Here is a 22,681-nt window from a genome sequence, read left to right on the forward strand (position 1 = left end):
CGCTAAGAGAGTAGCACCATCGGGGAGCAGTAGCACCGCCGCCGACGCTTCTGTACTTTGTGAAATTAGTGGCGGTTGGAGAGACAGTGGTGGTGATGAGAGTTCGATTTGGGGAAGATGTGGAAGGCGGTTGAGAAGTTTAAGATCACACATATGGCGGTCGCACCACCCGTACTTGTTAGAGACAACGTTGTGAACAAGGGCTGTAATATGAGCGAAGAAGATGAAGAGAATGATTTGTATTTGGGGTTCTAACTTTAAGGGTATTATGGGAAGTTCACATGTGGTAAGGGTAATTTCATCATTATAAAAGAATTAACAGTAACTTAACTAATGGAATGGACTAAGTTGAAATATAATCATAAAATAAGGACAATCTGTGATATTTTTTCAAAGTTTGAGGTATTTGTGACCTATTGAATACTTAGAGGGGGTGTCCGTGAAATTTAGCCAAAGAAAAAAGAAGAGAAATAGGTTTTTAATAGGTGAGATCCACACCGTTTCGTCCTCCTATTTGTGTTACGTCTTGCGATCCTCCGATGGGACCCACATGTACTTGGCGGTGACGTGTACGAAAACCCTCACTTTTTTGTTTCAGACTTCGATTAATGTAAGGAAGAGAGTGACCGTATGTGTAACTTCTCTCTTCTCTCTCTCTCTCTCTCCCTCTGTCTCATCCTGTTTCCGTATGCCTGGAATGTGACTGGTGCTCTCTTGTGGTGTTCTCTCTCTTCGAATAAGTCTGTAATTTTTCTGTGGAGAATAATATATTTTTATGAATTCAATTATTTTCATGATTTTTTTTTTAAAATTCAAGAAGTAAATTTTCAATTTATGTTGGTAACCTGGAGATGATTTTAACACCATTATTTCTCAATTGAAAGATTTATTAATATTGAATTATGGAGTTTTCCCATTCATATTGGAAGGGATTTCAATAATGAAAATTGATGTGTAATTCTGTGATTGTTTTGTTTTGTTTCTTTTTTATTTATTTATTTAAGTAATTATTAGTTTTTTGTACATTTTTTTTGTTATTGTATTTTTCCATTAGTTTACACCGAGTTGGAAGAAGTTTTTTTTTATTTATCTGCATTACTGTTTTCCATATATTTTTTAAGAGGAAAAAACATTGTCCCACAACGTTCCTGCGCCCTCTCACATAGGACAATGAAATGACCACCCCACCCCTTCACTTGGATGCCATTCCAAGTACTCCCATTGGTCTTGCGCTCTGTACTGACGCAAGGCTACACAGCCTAGCAGCAAGCCCCCTTCCCATTTTTTATTGTTATGTATGCTAGCGCAAGTGCTCCCTCTTGTTGCCAACCAACCTGGAAATTCAAGCAATAATTTTCATTTTTCATGATAATCATCAAAGCAACAATACACTCAATCAAAACCTTATTCTCCTATATTTCTCTCCCCTTTAAGAGTTTGGATCCTCTCCAATGAGCGTCCAATGAGCATCCAATGACTGAGCTGATTGGGCATACATTGGGATGTGTAAAACCATCAAGCATTCAGTTCGATTCGATTTTCTAACTATTTCCAATCAATCCAATCAATTCCAGCTATAATTTGACACCCTAAAACAATCTTAAGAGAGTAGCATTTCGTGAGAAAAAAAAGCAATTGAGAGATTATTTATCTCAACAATTGACGACATTTTTTTCGTAGTTTTCAAATACAATGGGTTTTTTTTTTTTTTTTTTCATTTATGGGTTCTCATGTAATTTGATGATCTTCAAGAAAACAATGTAATTAAAACGATGGGTAGAGAAGTAAAGGTTTTTGCTCTATGTACGTTTAACTAGGTTTGATTACATTGAGACTATCATTGTATCGAATTAGTCTTTCTCCGTACATGTAAAGAGTGTGATCATAATTATATTGCAAGGGGACATAAATTGTATTATAAAAAATTTTATACGGTATCATATCGTCAAATTATGTAATTATCTTTTGTCTTATTTATTGCATGTTATATGATTATAACAATATATAAAGATAACTTACTCTTGCACCCCCAAAAAAAAAAACAGATAACTTACTCAAGTTTTAGAGTGTCAAAAAATAAATAAATTGAGTTTGACCCTTGATATGAGAGAGAGAGAGACTGCGAAGGTCAAATATGGGGACTTGCTTAAAACAAAAGGAAGGGAGCAATGATGTGTGTTTGAAACTAAAATCAAGTTGCACAAATATAAAATAATAAAAACCCTAACTTAGTATTGAAAAGAGCAAGTTGTTGAGTGGCTTGTCATGATGAATGTCATACTTCGATGAAGACTAATTCGAATCCAGATCCTCTCCAATGACATTTAACCACCATCTCCACACCCTCTGGCTGGTGGGAGATTGACTTTTGTGGTTAAATGTTATTAGAGTCGATCCGGACTCGACTAATTCTACCAAGATGGAAGTTGAGTTTTCATATATAGATGATGATCTCATCTATGTTGTTTTTTTCTCCTTTGAATTTTTTGCCAGAAAGACTATAAAGTTATTTTCATAAAGATTTATGGTATTTGTTTAGTTGTAATATGAGCTGGTGCCCGAATCATTCTCTTTTATTTTTGTAAAAAATTTATTATAGTTAGCATGTAGCAAGAATCTCATTAATGGGTAAGTATGACTTGGATTTATAAGAAATAATCGGTATCAAAATTCAACATTAAATTCAATTATTATTTTTTCCCACCTAATGCCATAACTTCCTATTAGGTAACGATCTAAATAGTTATACGTCAAATTTCAACTTCAAATTCAATTGTTTACCCTCACATCCAATACATACTCTTTCATGTATGTCCATGCACGGGTCTCCCATAATGTTTTAATTTTTTTTTTGTTATGTATCTTCTTTATTGATTAAATCTATTTAGATTGCAAGGCAACATATGAACATGGGGCCGGGCCTTAGCTTCTAATTATCCACAAAATTTCTGCCTAATTTGGCATTTAATGTGGCAAATCTAGTGCTGATTAAAGAGATTTTCCTTACAATATATGGGAATACCGAGTCCTTTATTAGTTATAAATTAACAAGATAATATTTTTATAAAAAAATTTACGATTTAGTTACTAGGGAATTAGAAGGGGATGGACGTAAAATTTTAAAACCTAGGAAAGAAAGTTTTTAATCATTACTTTACATGATTATATGATTAGCTTGAAATAATTATGTATTTAGTTACTAAAAAATTTCACTTTAATTTGCATCCAAATCAATTGAATTTGAAAAATCAAATAAAACTACATCTAAAAAGTATCATTACTAAATAGAGTATGAAATTTAAGTATGTTATTATTGGGCAACAATTTTATAATTTTCCTTTCCAAGTTTGAAAATTTATCTTTTCCATTGAAAATATGTGGATTCAATTAAAAATGATTTTTTTTACCAAAAAGAAAAAACTAAAGGGATTTTTAACTCGGTAGGAGATCAAAGAACTTTTTCTCTATTTTCTTTTCGGGAAAGAGAATGCTATCTGGGCTCATGTGGTGCGCTACCCCTGCCTAGACATAACAGTGTGTGAAATGATCGTCGTCCCCCTATAAAATTCCAATATTTTATGGGAGCATGGCGGTCATTTTGTATGCCCCTCTGTTTGGGCACAGGGGACCTGGCTCCTATCTAGTCGTGACGAGAGTTGGACGGACCAGCGCTCGAAAACCACCCCGAAACACAGGAGATGGTCATTTCACATGTGAGGCCCAGGTGAAAAAATCACCCCACCCTTGTTTTTGCTATCGTTTAGCGGGGCTGGACGCTCCAGCTCCCGCCACGGCTGGACAGAAACAAAATCCTTTTCCAGGCTCAAGGGCAGCGCACCGTAGGCGCCCAGTTAGACTTAGACTTCACACGCAAATCATATGTCGATATGACGATGGCAATCTCTAAAAGGATTCTGGTCTAACAATCTTTGCGTGTATGTCAGGGCAGCACTAAGGACTCGTGCTCGTGAGTCGTGAGACCCGTGACACGAACGGCTGGGATTTATCTCGACGTCAGTAGACTAACGGGTCCCACAGTAACAGAAAATCTAAGCCATTCGAAGCATTGACTTAATGATGATTGGTGCTTCTCGAATCTTTTATAGAAATATTGTTGTAGGTAATTTGTCTGGACTTGGCAAAGGTCCGTATCAACAAAGACGAGTCAAGACTAACAACTACCCACACAGTTGGAACCCATCGGTAGGTTCTTTTTGCTCTTGAAAATAAATTGGCGGAAGCGTCGTTTTCACATTTGAGTTCTTCCTCGTAGGTGTTTGTAGGTGAGAAGAACGCTTTTTGTACATTTTGAATGCGTGCAATGATTCGTGCACTGCGGTTTGTATACTTCGGTCCCGATTCTCGTAGAAGAAGCAGCAGAAGTTGCAGGAGAAGGAGAAGGACGTGAATGGCAAAACGAAGCTAAATTAACGATTCATTGAGTCCACTTGAACAGTTGTACATTTCCTCCTCGGCTTTCTAGGTTTTTTCTTCTTACGATCAGTTTACTTACTTTGTTTTCTCTTTTAAATTTAATTTCATGTTCAGTTTCATGGATTGATCTTTCGTTGTTTCGCTGATTAATAATATCTCTTGAATTGCGGTTCCATTTCACTATTTTTATTAGAACAAAGGATTCTAGTATTCCTGTTTTTGATGGAATCAAGAGCTAGAATTAAGCTAATGACATTTGAAATCGCTTTAATATGTGCAAATTTGGAAACAAAATTTTCTCGATTAGAGGTTCTGGTTTTCTCTTTCAATCTATTGTTGTATTCGATTTTATTTTATTTTATTTTTGGAGTGGGGGGGGGAGAAGAGGGGGGTGTTGGAGGTCATTCGAATACATGACGGGTGTTGGGTGTTTTGTGGGTTACAGTGAGAGTCGAAGGTGGTCCTCCTAAATCGTTTCTATTGCTTGTTTAATTTACTTTTTGAGTTCCTTATGAAGTGCAACAATGGGAAACTGAGTTCATGATTAAATTTTAGGAGCCATTCTAGTTTGAGATTTGATTCTACCTGAGTTGATTACTGGACTTCGTGAGTCAGTTTCTGACTTGGGAGTGACTGTATTGCTGTTAAATGCTTTACAGTTAATTCTGACCTCCCAAAGCCAATTCCACTATCCTTATCGGTATGGGGTGTCCTTTGGACCTATATTTGCATCTCTGTTTTTAGTATTGGAAGGTGGCGTAAGCCCTGCAGTACTTTCTAGCAGCAGAATGTTGGCAACAGAAGTAAAGAATTCATAAAGTGTATAACTGAGATGAGGCTGTTGAAATTTTGGATGAATGATGAGGAAACTGTAAATGATGTAATCAGAAATTCAATGCACTTAGGTGAAGTTAGAATTGATGTAATCAGAAATTCAATGCACTTTGGTTAGTTAGGAGAAGTTAGAATGGATATAATCAGAAATTGAATGCACTTGGTTTCATCTTCTGTGGCAAGGATAATTGGGGTTCTGCTCTGTTTTGAGTTTATATATATCGAGCACTAGGGTGTAGTCCTATCTCGATTAGAATATTCCTATTCTAATCGAGATAGCTAACTCCTTGGTGTCTCTCTTTATAGTTGTAATTAGAGTCAAGTCAGTCCTAGTTTATCTATGGTTAGTCTAGTCCTAGTCCTAGTACTAGTCCTATTATAATTATGCTTCTATTTTGTTGATTCTTAGTAGGGTTAGGAATCTTTGCTTGTATCTTGATTCTATATAAATAAATGCCTGTGGGGGGGGGGGGGACTGCTAGTTCGGTTCATACTCTCTAGACAGTCCTCCTTCCACCTCTCTTTCTCCCATCTCTTATTCTCTTCTCGGTTTTCCTGTTTGCATCTTTGATAACAGTTACACGCTCAAATGAGAATTAAGTGATTTGGTGCAAGAAGTGAAAGCAAATAACTAGCATTGAGGAAGTGAGGAAAGATATGATGCTTATGATTTAAGAGAGGGGTGGGAGGGGGACAGAGATGGATTCTTCTTCCCCCTATCCTCTTCTTCAGAAATGCAAAATGAATTTTAATTGCTGTAACATTAATGATCTGCATTTGGCCTTTTAAAACAATAGAGTCATGCTATTTGGCTTTCAAACAGTTGAACATGTGAGAGAAAAATTATGGCCTTTTGAGGTTTGTTTTCCTTTATTCCCAATTTATGGTTTCAAAGAAAGTTTAGACAGAATTAAATAATTTTTAAAAATTATTCTGGATTTAATGTCTTATTTGATGTGGAAAGAATATGCATTGAATTCCTCTGACTTGAGGAGAAAATTCAGTTCTCTTTTAAAGATTCAAGGTATCCTTTATTAAAAATGGTTTTAATTCTTATCTTAAGTGAGGAAAAGTCATCTCAAAAATGGACCTGTTATGGCTATCTTGTTGTCTTTGTTGTTGTTATATATGGGTCTCACAATATGAATTTGTTTCATATGGAAATTAATTTGGCAGATTGAAAGGTGTTGTTCACAATTGTAGGAGATTGAAATCAGAAATCGTACATTGACATGAGTTGTCGTTGCTTCGGTTCCTGCCGAGTAAAAAGAAAAAACGCTCATGCTCATGCCCATGCTCATCAAGATGCAAATGGTAAGAACTCTTTGGTGCATTCGTTGTCCACATTTTTATTGATTATGCATCCAATAGAAGCTATTAATGTATATACAAATTCTATCCATTAATGTGGTAGGACATCCCTACACCTTTTCATCTAAACATCCACCCTGCAAATACAGATAGCTTGAAATTTAATGCATGTCGCTTAGTGCTTCCCTTTTCTTCTCCCTTCCCCCCCTAAAAATTTTTGCTACTTGTAACGCCGCACCCGGGCTAGTGGTCTGTTTTGTTTTTTAAATCCAGTGCATGCTACATAACTAGACTACTTCTCCCTTGCATATGTAAATTCTTAGCATTTACAGACTAGTAAAAATCAATAATTCACTTTTAAAACTAATTCTGAGTTTCCCCCTGTTTTGCCATATGCTTCTTGATGATTTTTTTTGGCCGTTGGCTGCTGGAGTGAGAGCATATCTACTTTGTTTGGACTTCAGACTGCAACCTTTTGGGCGACCTTCCCCGGTTATTGGGGTTCGTTTTTTAGATAGATGCATTCAATTTATATAACATAATTCAGAAAACTGTATCTAAAGCAGTCAGCGAACAGGAGAATCTTCTTCTCATATTCTCTTGATGGGTGAAGTTCTGTTTTAGAAAAGCAATATATTTGTCACAACTTCCACAACAGCTCCTTTAGAGAATGGAAAAAAAAAAAAAAAAACAGATAATGATCCAAATTGATCAGTTAAATATATTTTCTTCTGTCCCTTCCTGATAGTGAAATCACTGCTAGAACAGAGCCATGGGGGATTATAATGACTAATCTGTTCTCATTGTTTGAGTTGTTGGGTATTTTTGCAGTGTCTTTGGGACGGAATATTAAAATCTTCTCTTTCAATGAATTGAGATCTGCGACAAACAGTTTTCATGTAAGCAGTAGGCTTGGTCGAGGAGGTTTTGGAACAGTTTACAAGGTACTTACTAGCTTGTTTAAATTTCAGTGGCAAAAGGAATTCCTATGAACATGCTTTTCATTTGTCTGTCTTCCTTCATTTATCAACATTCTTGAAAATCTTGTAAGGTAATAATGTTTGAGAATTTGATACTTGTGACAGTGTCTATGTCCTTGTACTTCAGATGTATTTGTTAAAGAAACAATTTACAAGGTACTTATAACCTTGTTTAAATTCCATTGTGGTAAAAAGAAACTAAACGAAACGCTTTCAGACTCATTATATGTCCATATTTTTCATTACTGAACATTGTGAAAATTTTTGAAAGCTAACAATATTCAGACTATGTTATTTCTGAGGGTTTGTCTTCCCTGTACTTTGGGATGTATTTGTTGTAGAAACAGTTTACAAGGTTTTTATGGCATAATTGCCCCTACATGGCCCAGTGTAGTAAAGCTTCTCTCCACAGTCCACCTAATTCTGCCACATGGCAGATGATGTGGTAATTTCAATGTTGGATAGACAGGTCATGTCACACCCCTATCCCGACAAGGGATAAAGTACAATATCAGGGTATGATTGGGGTGACACGCGTCATCCCACCTCACCGCCAGGATCTCGATGCAGTGGCCAACTCACAGTCATAAACCAATATTAAAATACAATAATATCAGAGTGCGAAAGATAAAGGAATATTACATTCCAAGATAGGTCAGAGTTTGCGGAAGCATAAATGAAATAATTATAAGATGTTCATTGGCTAATGATAATAAGTAACATAGTTATAAAATTCCTATGACCATCAAGTAGCTACCAAAAAGGTAAAACATAAAAGTTTATACAAAACACAAGGCTCTCAAAAATAACAAAACGGGAACGATCTCAAGTAACGGTACAGCCCGTAGGCACAATCATCATGGGCAACCATTTCCATGATCCTCAGTCACGGTCTCTGGCTCCACAGTAATCATCTGCAGCAAAATCTAAAAAGAATGTGTACACGGGGGTTAGCTCCACCGAGCTAGTGAGAGAGAAAAGGGGATGCACAATCACACAATCACAAATAGTCCATGGTGCATGCCATTATTAATTCATTTACCACCTAACACACAATGCTAAGTCAATGGGTATATGCTATTGCAATAACTCGGGAAGACACTGTGGATCCTTCCATTCTCACCACAATGCAACCTCAATTATTACTATGGAGCCCGCGTCGGTCGTAGTCATCACCACCCAGAGGCAGACCCCGATAATCATTACTACCCCTGGCCTGGCCTCTCTAACTCTCCACAGGCAGCAGGTGCTCTGGCTACCCAACACCTAAACCCCTGTTGGTAAGGGTCGTAGCATAGGGAACTGAGCCTAACCACAGATATACTACATGAATCCTATCGTGTTGAGAGGTACATCCGGGTGTGTCAACGTCCCATTCCATCTAACACCCGGGTACCAGCACAACACGGCGCATACAGCAAGAATGAGATGCAATATACAATTCCACGAATCTGGGGTTCCGGTGCGATTTCCTGGCACCGTAACCCAACACAAATCCATATCATCCTAATCAATCATCATCATCATCGAATAAGAATAAATGCAAATATGCAATCATGCTTGAATGATAATGTCACAATATAATTCATAAATGCATGAATAAGCAATAGTAAACAAGCTCAACAGTCACCCAAACCCACTCACCAATTACTTCAAATAGACTTTGTATAAGCGCAACGATTCCCGCTCAAAATCACTCCATTGCACATATGTTGGCGCCTATGGAAGTGAATAAGAGTGTGAGAGAGTGTAGGGGAGGCCTCATAGAGAAACCCTACAGTTTACATAAGTTATAAGCCTTAAAAACTACGTCGGAGGCAACGTCGGACTCAGCAGAGATCTGCCTCCGACCTTGAGTCCGACCTTCACTGCAGACTCTGGCCACATCGGAGGCAACATCGGACTCAGCCGGCTTGCCTCCGACCTTCCTGCAGGCTCAGGCCACATCGAAGGCAACATCGGACTCACACAGTCTTGCCTCCGACCTTGAGTCCGACCTTCACTGCAGACTCTGGCCACATCGGAGGCAACGTCGGACTCAGTCGGCTTGCCTCCGACCTTGAGTCCGACCTTCCTGCAGGCTCAGGCCACATCGGAGGCAACATCGGACTCACGCAGTCTTGCCTTCGACCTTGAGTCCGACCTTCCCTGCAGGCTCAGGCCACATCGAATGCAACATCGGACTCACGCAGACTCTGCCTCCGATGCAACCCAGGTGTGATTTCAAGGTCTTTAAAAGCCCAGGGTTGTCCCATTTGGTTCTCTAAGCCTCAAGGGACTAGGGAGGGGGTGTCTTGGAGTCTATTTGGGTCTTAGAAACACCCAACATCCAAAGATTTAAGGGGGTTTAAAGGATCAAAAGCTCAAAAATCCAGATTTGGGGTTTCCTTTGGTGGTTGAAGCTTTAGAATCAAATAGATTCAGCAAGAGGTCAAATAGAGGTCTTTATAGGATTGTAATACATTAATGGAGTCCCAAAAACATAGCTTAGGGTAAACCATTTGGTTCCAAGAGGAAACCCAAACTCAAGACTGAAATTAGGTGAGCCATCTAAGCTAAAAAAGAAGGACATGGAGGGCCTTCCAAGCTCAACCGAAAAGAGAAAAGAGAAGGGAGAGAGGCAAGAGGGTTCTTGGCCTACCTGATTTGAGGTACACAGGAGGTCCTCCTTGTAGATCCAAGCTCAAGCAGCCGATCCCACCTTCTTCTCTTTCTTCTCCTCCTTGCTGCCTCCTCTCTTCAAAGCTCTCCTCTCCTTTCACGATTAGGTTAGGAAAGAAAAAGAGAAAGACTAAGGAATAGTCCTACCCATCTCTCTCATATAGAAAATCACCTTTATTGGCCTATTTGGATAAGGCCTCATAAGTGTAACCTAGGGTCTATTTGGATAGGGTCAAACAACCATCCAACCCTACACAAGCTTTAAAAATCCTCACCTGGGCCCCAAGGCCCACACAAGGTCAAGTTAATAAAAAGGGGTAAGGGTAGGGTCAAACATGGCAAGACACCAATAACACCTTAGCCACATGGTCTCACCCACAAGAGTCCTTATCAGCAGCATTGGATGCAGGGTCGGAGGCAGCCAGTAACCTTGCATCCGATGCGAGTAGGAAGGTGGTTCCCACCATAAGAGGTCAGGGCCTTTGGACCACACTTCGAGGGCTTTGAGAGGGCAGTAAGCACACAACAAAATTTGGTCAACTACTTATCCCTGACACGTCAAGGTGCAACCTCCGTGATCCCGACTAGTTTCCACAGGCAAACTCGTACTGTGGTCAATAATTTTGTAGCTGGGTTTGGCCACCAGTGAGAACAACTCACCAGCATACGTGGCAGTGATAACTACATGTCACGGGGAAGAATTAATAATTAATTATACTCCAGGGGTACGGGTATAACAGGTCAAGGTCTGGCTTAGCCACATGTCATATTTCAAATTCAAATTCAACCATTTACCCTCCGTGTAATGTCCATGCACCTCCTCCGTAGTCCTGAATTTTAATACTTCATTTTGCTACTCAACAAACTCCATTTCAGCTGAAACTTCATATATGAGTAGGGGACCTTGGGGTCCTACATGCCCACAAAATTTGGGCCCACAAACATGCCTTGGGGTTAAAAAAAGGTTGGGTAATGTGGAGAAATGCCTCCCACAGCCGCGGAGGAAACTTTTTAATGCAAAGCTAGAATAGCAAGCTAACTAACCCCAAATACCCACAGTATAGCAAACCAGTCAACCAATAACAAACTCTAGTTGCAGGGTATAACCCAGGTCCAAAATCAGAATTAGAAGGTGGTCTGATTCTCTCTGCAACCAGCCAATTAATGGGGCTGGAATCAAGGTCAAGTGTAGGCCTTGGTAAGGTCAATTAAGCCTCCAAGTTGGGGCTAATTTGGGTGGCCAGGAACACAGGTAGAAATCAGTCACCAAATTAGAAGGTAGGATGTAAATAGGGTTTTGAGTGTAGAAACCAAACCAGCCAGAAGATGGCTACCGATCCTGGGTCGAGTGGAGTAGGAGATGGAGGGAGCCTGTGCTCCAAAACCCAGCCAATCCTGATGGCTAATGGCTGAGATATGAAGTAGACTCAAAATTAGAAGTTTAGATGAGATCTTGCAAACCAGCAGTAGTCTGGATCTGATGCCAGTACATCACCAAAAGTGGCTTATTTTGATGGGAATAAGTCTAGGGTTAGATTATATACATGTTGGGCCTTTGATCTCATGGGTAATATGGACCTAAAGTAGGGGTACATAGGTTGCATACGGGATTAGCTCTATATTTATTTATGGGTTTTAAATTGAACCGGTTGAACCACTGGTCCAATTTAAGTGATTTTTGTAGTTTTCTTTTAAGTGTTTAGTGGAGCTAGATTAGGACTCTGTTTTGAGTCTATTTCAGATTCCTAGTCAGCTTAAGTTACCTAATAGGTTAAGGATTGAGTTAAACCTTTCCTTTTTAGTGTAGGAGTCTTTTATATAAGGTTATAAGGGGGGTAAGTATTGGACACGAATTTTGATAATGAAAAAGCTTTTTGTTGCTCTCTTCCATTGAAGATTTGTCTTGTGTTTGATGAAGGCTGGTGGGATTGGTGTTTGATCCAATCGACACCTTACGGTGTGAAGCCCGAGTAGTTCGTTGGTGGGATTGGTGTTTGATCCAGTCGACACATTGCCGTGTGAAGCCTGGGTGGTTCTTTTGAAGCTCTACATTCAAGTTCAAGTTCAAGTTCAAAGATTCAATTTTTATTCACGTTCCTCCATCAACAAGTTGCTGCCAATAATTTTCTGCCATTACAAGTAAGTTGGAAGCATCCCCATCCTTCTTCTTCTTCTTCTAATCCTCTATACTACCAAACCCTGGCATCCCCTCCATCACTGAACAACATTCCCATAACCTAAATTCTGCCTAGCCCAAACCAACCATCAGAAAAGTCCACAAATCTGGCCGATTATCCATCATACCGATCTAAGAAAATCATTCAAGTTTGGTTTACTTCTGTCCATCCAAACCCTAGAAATCTATCTTTTCCTCTTTTCCAAAACCTGAAACCCTAACCCTAACTTGCTGCCCATTCAAGTTTACACACTTCCATCCATCAAAACATCTCAGGACCTTCACTGATAGACTTCCCTACCTTGACTTGACATGACTCTAACACCAAACCCTAACCCTAATTTAACCAAAAACCCTATTTTAACCTAGCTGAATCACCTGTTCATAACAGATCCTGGTTTACTGGCTCCTAGTTGGTCTCCTACCTATCTAGGACTACATTAAGTGGTATCAAAGCATGAATGAACATCTCAATAAATCTTAAGCAAATTGTTTCCCTTGTTTAGTGCAAAACAGATAAAGAATTATGGTACTTTGTTCTGTTGATCCAGTAGTGACTAGGTGTGCTTCTTGTGGAATTTACCCTTCTCTTTTCCCTTTGGTTGGATGAAGAATGAGGGGGCAGGAAAAGCAACCAAAGGAGACAAAATCTTCACTTTACATGGGCTTTTTGGTTGGACATAAAATCCTAGAAAGTGGAGGTATCCCTTATTTTCCTACATTTGGGAGAATAATGAGATGGAGAAAATAAGTATATTTTTCAATAACTATAAACATTGGCTTGCACTTTTCACCCAACCAAACATATGAAAGTGCGGAAGGGAAAGATAGTTTTTACACTTTCCTCTTTGCAGTCCAAACAAATGTAACCTTGGGGCTTGCTTGATAATATTTCAAACGTTCTTGCTTTGCATATCAACTAGGTTTTGGGTTGTGCGGTTTTCTCTTTTTTTTCTTTTTCAGTTTTTGAGATGCAAATAGAAGACATATGGTTTGTTTAGGTTTAATGATATAGTTTATTTATAAAAGAAATTGTGAAAATCCAAAATTTTGAAGAATTTCATTCAGGTCCAAACTCAAAAAAATTTAAAACCCTGAAAATTTTCTATATTTTTAAATTTTGACTGCAGTGGTGGAATAATATGGTGCTAATTGAAATTATAAATGATGTTTGTTGAGGTTCTGAGAATGGATTTAAACCTTGGGATCTGAGAGTGGACTGGACTCAGCCAATCCCAATCTGATCCTGAGTTTGGCCTATCCTGACCAAGTATTGATGGTAAGAGGAGCTGTTGAGACCTTCTTTTTTTTTGGGGGGGGGGTTAATGTAGCTCTAGATAGGTAAAGGTCCTACTAGAGGCCAATTATCAAGGATCCAATGACAAAGGACCAAAGGGGCTGCTGGTTCTGCAGTTCCAATAGAGCAGAATAGGAGTTTTAGGTCAAATTCTAGGGTTAAGATGAAGGGGATGTGAGATTATGATAAACAGTAAATCTGGGCAGGTGTTTAGGATGATGTTGAAGTAGGTTTAAATAAAAATTAGAATTCCAGAAAATTTAGGGTTAGGGTTTTGGGTTTAGGGTGGGAATTTTGGGATGCACTTTGGATCAAGTGTAAGGGACAGTGGAAGGGAGGTTCGAACCAATTTTGGGCTGGTTTTGATGGTTAGGGTAGGCTGTGGAAATTTTAGGGTTTGTGGAGCTTTAATGGAGAAGAGGGAATTAGGATTTGAATGACAATTTGGGGTAGCAGCCTGGGATCGAGTGGAGGGGATGCTAAGGGGAAACTGTGGTCCAAATCTGATGAGATTCTGATGAGGGATTAATGCTGGACAGGGTTAAGGGTGATTAGGGTTTATGAAATTCAAACAAAAACAAAGGGGAATCGATTGGGAGGGGGGGGGGAAGTAGAGGGTTAGAAGCAGAATTGGATCTCAAAATTACAGAGAATCCACTGGCAGAAAGCTTGGACAGCAGAGAAGGATAGAACCACCTTCAATCTTAGGGATCCTCCCGGCCGTCACGGCGCAAGGAGTCGTAGGAGATCCACCTACCCTTTCCACCTTGATAGAACTACAAGGATGCAAAATCTCTGCAGAGCAGAACAGCAGCAACAATGGCAGCAAAACACATTCACAATTTTGGGAGGCTAATCCTCTTCTGAAATTTCATTAACTTATATGAAAAGCCAAGGGCCAATGTCGATTCAGCTTTGGAATAGGATTCCTTAGCTGAAAAGACTTACAAACTATTTCCCCTTTTAAAAATCGTGGAAAGGGAGGAATTCAAATCAAAACAGCTAATTAAAAGAAGATTTCTTATTAGCCAATAGGATTTAAGTCCCTATTAGCCAATAGGAGCACTTTACTTAAATTGAACCAATTGAACCAATTGGATGCAACCAATTTGAACCGGTTCAATTGGAAACAGGAAAAATAAACTAAGTATAGAAATTTAAACAAACTGCTAAGCTATTAACTAAGAATGGGGGGGCCAAGGGCCAACCCTAGCTAACTACTCAATGGGCCCCATGTGGGAGTGGGGCTGGTTCTTCTTCGTCCTACGGATGTGGGGCTTTGATGCTGCATCAGGTAGGGGGGGTGTCCATTATTGAATTAAGGTTTGGGCTCGATTGATCCTGAATTGACTTTCCTGAGTTGCCCGATCCAATCCCGATACTTGAAACCATGGTTGTGAGAAAAGACCTATTATATGACCTAGCAGAAGTATGCCCTATATTGATAAGAGTGGAAGAGTAGGATCTATCTTCCTCACCTCAAATAGTTGAGAGAAGGCTCTGTTGAGTCATGGGCCATTTGGTTTTCAATCTCACACTTCTCAGATCATGTTCACTCATGCGCTGCTATGTCCTAAATGAATAGAGTTCTTGCATGATCCATTGGGATTTTTTTTCGAAGGTTGACAGGAAGTTAATTGGCTATGAAGTTTTGCTAATAGTTAATCCTTCTAAGTTCTACCCAGTGGTTGTGGATGCTCAATTTATCATCTACTTTGCATATTACGGGAAAATTTGATCCATACCTTTCTTGGAAGCCTTATGGGAGAACTTTGATTGTTATTACCTACCTCCTATTACTTCACCTAAATTGAATATATATGGAAAGCACTGCTGGCAGAGAATTAGAAAAGAAGACAAGTTTAGATGTTTTGACCTTTTAATCTCATTGTTCTACTTTTCCATTACCAGCAATTGGGAGCTTTATCGTGTTAGTGTTTTAAAGGGCATAGATTATTAGATTTTGCTAGTGTTCACTAACTTCGCATTTACCTTTTTACCCTGGAGATGTTGAGGCATGGAAAGATGGTTTCTGTTATTCTAATGTCTAAAATGTGTTTATTTAGTACTTTTCATTGTTACTTTTTGCTAGGGAATCCTTACGGATGGAACACAAGTTGCTGTGAAGACACTTTCTGCAGGATCAAGACAAGGGGTGAATGAATTTTTGACTGAGATCCAAACTGTCACGAATGTTAAGCATCCTAACCTAGTTGAGTTACTTGGCTGCTGCATTCAAGAAAATAACCGGATTTTGGTCTATGAATATGTTGAAAATAACAGCCTTGATCGAGCATTATTTGGTAATTTTCAATGACCAATGCAGGTGAATAAATTGTTTGATGCTTAAAGAGGAAATCTAAGGAAAATTGTTCATCTTGTTCTTGAAGGGTCTATGAGTAAAACCATTAAGCTGGACTGGAGCAGAAGATCTGCCATTTGCATTGGTACTGCCAGAGGTCTGGCATTCCTCCATGAAGAGCTGGAGCCACATATTGTGCATAGAGACATCAAAGCTAGTAATATACTTCTTGACAAGGACTTTGTCCCAAAAATTGGAGACTTTGGGATGGCTAAACTTTTCCCAGAAAATATTACTCATATTAGCACACGAATAGCAGGAACAACGTAAGTTATATTTCACATCATAAATATGTTGGCAGTTTATTTATTGGGATAATGCTCTTTGTTCTTGGCATAATATTGCACCTTTCTGCTTTCATTGAACACTAAGAAAAAGGAAGATTACTAGCCTAATTTTTGTTGAAAATTTTGATTCACTTGGTGCTCTTTCTTGACCATATATTGATTAAATACGCATACATAACCTGTAGGTCATTTGTTCTTTTTTTCATTCTTCCTCTCTTTTTTTTTAAACCTTCAGAGATCTAATAGCATGATGCATCTAAAATTTCTCAATCAGATACGATCTTTGCCTTAGATCTGTGGTGTAGTCCTCTGGAACTTCTTGTACTGGGAACTAGTTCATAGAATCAACCAAAGAAGATATGACCGTGAACCTTCCAATTCAAATGATTAAAGTTATTTTGTTGTTGATTAACTTTGTGTAAATGAGGAAACTCATAAAATTTATTATATGTGCTTTCCTTGTTGTTGGTGTAATGACCATAATACATATGCTTTATATCTATCAGGTCGTTTTGTGGTTTTTTGTAGCTTTGGTAGATTAGCACGGGTGAATTCTCTGTAAAATGTGAGTATAATGGAGAAGTTACATTCTTCCTCCCCCCATTCTTGCCTGTTGAAAGATCTTATGAATAAATAATTGAGTTTGAAAAGAAGAGAGTAAAGGGTTTGGGCAAATCCTGAAAAGGGCGAACAAAAGATACGAGTCTTTTGAAAGCTGTTCCCTCAGGTTTTTTCCAGAATGATGGAATCCTAGTCCCTAACTAGGAGAACCCAGTGGAGATTTTCCTAAAAGAAGGGAGATATCCTTGCTAGAATCAGATGAATTTGATAAATCTGTAAAACAGTAAAACTGATTTCTTACAGCAGTAAACAGCCAATTAGAAGTGACTAGTTAACCTATTTCTAACTTGAAAGACCACAATATACTCACTTAATTCCTTATCTGGTTACAGATAATGTTCAAAACTTACAAAGCATTAAAAGACTGAGTATAAATTGTTTTAACCTCAATCAACAAGCCACCTAAGGGAAATTTAGTGTCCAAATAATAAAAACCAATAAAAGAAGGCTCAACTATTGAAACTATTCTGCTAAAGGCTAAGGAGAGAAAATAAGCGCCAACGAAGTCGTATCCTGAATGGAGTCTGCTTTGATTTCTATCCTGAGTTTATGACAAGGGCTGATGTGGCATAATACATCCCACATTATCTTCATCCAGGGAAAGGGATTATGGGCAGATTATTCCTGCAATCAATTTGCTTCTACACGTTGGAAACTTTGCTGCTGCAGAATTCTTCCCAAAACTTAAAATGATTCTCATCGATTCTTTTCTCTTTGGCTACTCCAGTTTAAACAACAATATAGATTAGGAAACCAATGAAAGAGAGTGAAACTAGAGAGATAAAACCTCATCAGATATGCTGCTATATCCTCAGATTGACGCTCCAATTGATTCCCCTTTTTCTTCCTAAATTTCTCCAATTGAATGCCCTCCGTTTGGTCTCAATCAGCTGTCTTCATCCAAGAAACCTCTTGCATTTTTTGTCCAATTGACATGATCAGATTTGGCACAGATCAGATCTATCTCGGCCCCTTGTTCCTGAACCTTGATCTGATCAATCAAGTCCTATTAAAGTTACTGATTTCTCTCCTACATTACTAGGAAACACCAAAACAACAGACAAGGTTTCCTCGGAAAATATCTACACAGTTGTAAGCCACTTAAAATAGTTTTCACCACTATTGTCACAACCAACTAAGAGACCATAAGAGGAGGTATCTGGAAGGTACAAGTCTATCATTGCAACTTGATGCATATGTGTGAGTGTTGGCACTATTTTAATTGTCCATGCTATGCAGGTGCCAGTTCAGGTGTTAGATATGGGTATAAGTCTCAATATTGGACTTGCTAGGCCCCCAAGTCTTGAAGTTTTGACTTGCTCAACTAACTATAAAATCCCAAAATATTGGGCTTAATTTTTATATTCATTATTTTTTTTTAATATTACAAAATCCTAACTAATTTTTAAAATTTTTAATGTGATATATTTGTTGTTTGCAATTTGAGAACTTTCATGCTTTAAAATATTTTATTTATTATTTATAAAAAAAAAATTTCTTTTGATATCAAATTCAGACTCTGGTTAGTAAAATTGTTCCACTATTTGATATCCACACTCGTACGTCATACCCATGTCTTGTTTTGTTAACTTAAGAATCTCTATGAATTAGTTTGGTACAAATAGTAATTATAGCTCTCAATATGTTGTCATAGGGCTAATTGAACCTCCACCTTGTGGATTGGAACTAAACATGCCTTCTTAATTTCTTAGCAATCAGAAAATATGGTGTTGATGCTGTCATAACTGATGTCTTTGTCATACTGTTGCGATTCATCAACTATTGCTTTTTCCATTAATATTTCCAACTAGTTTCATCATGAGCTTGTGGGATTCTGCTTTCAAAAATAATCTTGTGCTCTTATCCTAACATTGGCTTGCCAATGCATCAAGTGCTATTTTCCATTGTCATGTAGCATGTGTCCACCTGATTTCTTCCATACTGACTGGCTCACTAAGATGGCATTATTTTGTCTTGTACTATTAAATTTTGGGGATCGGTGTAATTGTTTTGAAATGTTTTAACATTGCTTGGTTTTATGCTCTTGGATATTGGATCTCTTCATTGTGATTATTTGGAGGCCAACTCACCCCCACAAAAGAAGAGGTTATAAAACTATTTGACATTTCCACTGTGTTGAACATCAGTTCGACAACTGAGTCATACTTCATTTACTATTTGCATGGTTTGATGGATGTCAACTGCTGTATAAATCCATTGGATGAGTCAAACACAGAATTTGGATTTGTAATTTAAGTGGTTGAAGGATAAAAGAGTGCTTTTTAAAGTTCGCCTGGTTGCTTGAAGAAAGTTCATTGCATATAATAGCAGAAAGCTTGGCTTTCAACCACTTTGAATTGATGAAAAGAGAACTAGTAGTGGATTTTATGATTTAGTGGTGGTAAAAGGTGATTCTTTTTACGATTTGGTAAGGAATAGTTTGAAGAGTGTTTACTTGGCAAGTTTTGAAACCCTAAGTACTTTTATACTTTAGTCCTTTCTCTACCTTGGGTTCCCTCCATTTTTTCTGATAAGATCTGGTGTTTGCTGGTACTACTAAGGTTGCCTTTTCTTATGGAGTGAGGTGCTATCCTAAGTGACAGTTGATCACTTTTCCCAGACTGGTATTTCCAAATGTGTTTTATGTGTAAAGAAAGATGGAAGTGAGTCTTGACAGACCTTGTAATTTGTTTTGACTTTGCTTGAGGGGAGTGAAGTATGAATTGAATTCTTAGCTATCTCTGGAGTCTATTGGGTGCTCTTTAGTATAGCTGATTGATGTCATCTGCTGTCAGAATCTTAAGCCTCATGGAAGATGGTGGTGGATTCTATGAACGGACCCATTTATGGTGTCTTGGTGCATTTGGAAGTAAAGGGATTGCAGAGGCTTTTAAATCAAACTTTCAGTGGTTGTTTTGGTGATTGCAATTTTTGTTTTAGTTGATGCTCTTGAAGAGTTCCAAGGTCATAAAGTTTGCCTACTTCAATTTCAATTTCATTTTGAAAACAGTGGAGAGTAGGCTGCTTTTAGTGTCTTATTCTTCCTGTAGAGCTTGCTTTGGCTCCTAGGTGTTCCTTTGGGGTCTTCCAATATTACTTAGTGGGAAACCACATACAAAACCTCTTTTTAATACAATAATTTCTTCTCCTGTCACAAAGGAAATATTAAAATTAAAAAAAAAAGGGTAAACTATGCAGATGGAAGAAGTTCCATTGTCTGTTGTAGTCAAGGATACTTCACCTCAGATAGTGGCGCTTTGTTATCATTTATAGATTTGTCATATAGAGAATCAATTGGCACAACGGTTAAGTTGCAAAATTTGGAAACAGCCTCTCCTGCGAAGCAAGGGATAAGGCTGCGTACATTTGCCCCTCCCAGACGCTGCAGTAGCAGGAGCCTCACGCACTGGGATGCTCTTTTTTAGAATCACTTATCCTTGGTGATAAATGATGAGGAATTTCTCCTCATCAAGTTTGTAAAAAAAACTTAGGTTTTAGACTTCACAGGCAACCACACAAAAGGTAATGTCAGAGAACAACATGATGAGATTGACTTGCTGAGCATCAATAGATGTTAGTGTACCTAAATGAAGTGGAAATTTTTTTTACAAGCCAACTGGTCATCATATTTTTGACTGCCAGGTACCTTTGTAAGCATGCTCTTCTTAGGATATAGTCACTGGAGAATTTTGGTTCATTTTTTGAGGAAATAGTTGGTATTTCCTTGAGCTGTCATCTTCTCCTGATGTCATGGAACTGTGAAAAACTTGTGTGTTGTGCTCCACAGAGTAACCTTGTTGTGCTCCACAGAGTACAACAAATGATTAGGCCTTCATTGCAACCATCTAAATGATTAGGCTTACTGCAAAATTCTGCTCAATCAGATGCTGTCTGAAACCATTGTAGCATTTTTCTTAGACTTGGTGCACATAGAGTCTTACTATTTTGTGCATTGAAATTTACAGTGTCCCATGCCCTCGTTCTGTATTGTTTTTTTTTCCCTCTAATTTGCTATGGTTCTGACACATAGTGTGATATTATTCCATGTAGTGGTTATTTGGCACCAGAGTATGCAAGGCATGGTCAGTTAACCAAGAAAGCTGATGTATATAGCTTTGGGGTCGTCGTGCTTGAAATTATAAGTGGTAGAAGCAGTGCAAAGGCAAAAAGGGGAGAAACGCAGAAATTTCTTCTCGAATGGGTGGGTCAACTTCCCTTTGTAAATTTTGTCAATCATCTCAACAGTAGCATCAAAAGTCTGAAGCCATTTCCCCTCGTCATTGCTTTGGGCAATCATCTTTTGCATAAAAAATTTTGAGTTTTAGTTGTTCATTTTTGATTAACTGGTGAACTTTCAGCTGCCAAACTTTCTGTTTACCAATTGACTTTTTCTTTTAATAATAATCCATATACTCTTCTTGCATATGTATTTACAAAAAGCATTGATTGGATTTCACAGACAATTTCAATATTTTTACCTGCTTAGGTTATTCTGTTCAGTTTTTTCCCCCGTCAAGCCTCTTCTGCAGTCAGCTATTAAGTTCTGTTTTGTCCCCTATGTTCAGTCAGTTGGGTAAAGAGACCGAAAAATAAAGCAATTATTTGCTCAGCCAATAGAGCTCTCATTGAAAGGCAAAAATATCTCTTCCTATTGGCTCTTGTTGATGGACTATGATGTGAACCTTTTTGTTGGAATTTAAGTCCATTTTATGTAATGAAAAAAGAAACTCGGAACTTATTCATGATCTAAATAATTCATCTTTACTGTTCTTTATTTCCTGCCCATATTTTTTTTTCTGTGATGTCTAATGTTATGCATTGACAGATCTGGGAACTCTATGAGGGAGGACAATTATTGGAGCTAGTTGATCCAGGGGTTGGAGAATACTCTGAGGAAGAAGTCCTTAGGTACATCAAGGTAGCCCTTTTTTGCACCCAAGCAGCAGCTAGCAGAAGGCCTACAATGACGCAAGTTGTTGATATGCTCTCTAGATCCATCCGGCTCAATGAGAAGGAACTGACTCCCCCAGGTTTCTTTCGCGAATCAGGAGGGCTCAGTGGCTACCTGCCTTCTTCATCAAATAAAGAATCAATTGACTCTACTACTACTACTACCCGACTGGACAGCTCTCCTTCCAGCATCACTGAGGTGGATCCTAGATGATTGAGTTATCGCCTTAAACCGGCGCAAAATATTTTTGGAGAACATATTTTTTCTATATATATATATTTTTTTTTTGGGAGAGGGGACCCTGGAAAGGAGTAGGCACTTGTATTTTATTTTAGGTGTTGTGAGTATATTTGTATTTGTAGTGTGTGGGATGGAGGGGTAGGGATGGAGTTTCATGTGTTTTTATTTGGGTTTCAAATTAGTTCGGTTTTAGGTTCCCCAAAAAGAATGGAAAACGAACAATGGAAAACTCTCCTTCAGTGGAAATGCAACACCTCCCTCTCTCCCTCTGAGAGCGTTCTTCTACCCCATATAACATTACTAGGAAGCCTGCCATCAAGCACTCATCATGAATTAATGGAATACTTTTCAACATGGGTCATAGCTTTACTGACTCTAAATTCTTACTCTAGCACGACTTAATTTGGTCCATCAATGGTGTAATTAGTGACCATTCCTTTTAGTGTTAGTTAGCTTTGTCCCCTCAAAAAGGACTTTTTTATGTAATATTGTGTTAGTTTCAGTGCTGAAAGACTGAAGGGGTTTTT

General features: G+C 38.3%; 2 protein-coding genes across 3 annotated transcripts in view; one reads left to right on the top strand and one right to left on the bottom strand.

Annotated features, from left to right (window-relative positions):
• The first annotated feature begins 6,415 nt into the window (after positions 1-6,415).
• Positions 6,416-22,193, top strand: LOC122639457 (cold-responsive protein kinase 1-like). 2 transcript variants are annotated; one of them, XM_043832323.1, is made up of 6 exons: positions 6,416-6,582; positions 7,408-7,523; positions 15,786-15,996; positions 16,084-16,321; positions 21,014-21,164; positions 21,789-22,193. In XM_043832323.1, exons 1-6 carry the CDS (start codon positions 6,501-6,503, stop codon positions 22,125-22,127), a joined length of 1,137 nt encoding a protein of 378 aa, XP_043688258.1. In that variant the 5' UTR covers positions 6,416-6,500; the 3' UTR covers positions 22,128-22,193. The 2 variants fall into 2 exon arrangements, with proteins under 2 accessions (XP_043688258.1, XP_043688259.1); XM_043832324.1 differs by having other exon boundaries at positions 6,417-6,582; positions 7,411-7,523.
• Positions 8,305-22,681, bottom strand: part of LOC122639456 (RNA polymerase II C-terminal domain phosphatase-like 1) — a 52,213-nt gene continuing 37,836 nt past the window's right edge. Inside the window, exon 18 of the mRNA XM_043832322.1 lies at positions 8,305-8,329. The gene's annotated coding sequence lies outside the window, so the exon portion shown is untranslated. The remainder of the gene's footprint in view (positions 8,330-22,681) is intronic.

The sequence above is a fragment of the Telopea speciosissima genome, chromosome 9, assembly GCF_018873765.1.
Source record: "Telopea speciosissima isolate NSW1024214 ecotype Mountain lineage chromosome 9, Tspe_v1, whole genome shotgun sequence".
Lineage (NCBI taxonomy): Eukaryota > Viridiplantae > Streptophyta > Magnoliopsida > Proteales > Proteaceae > Telopea > Telopea speciosissima.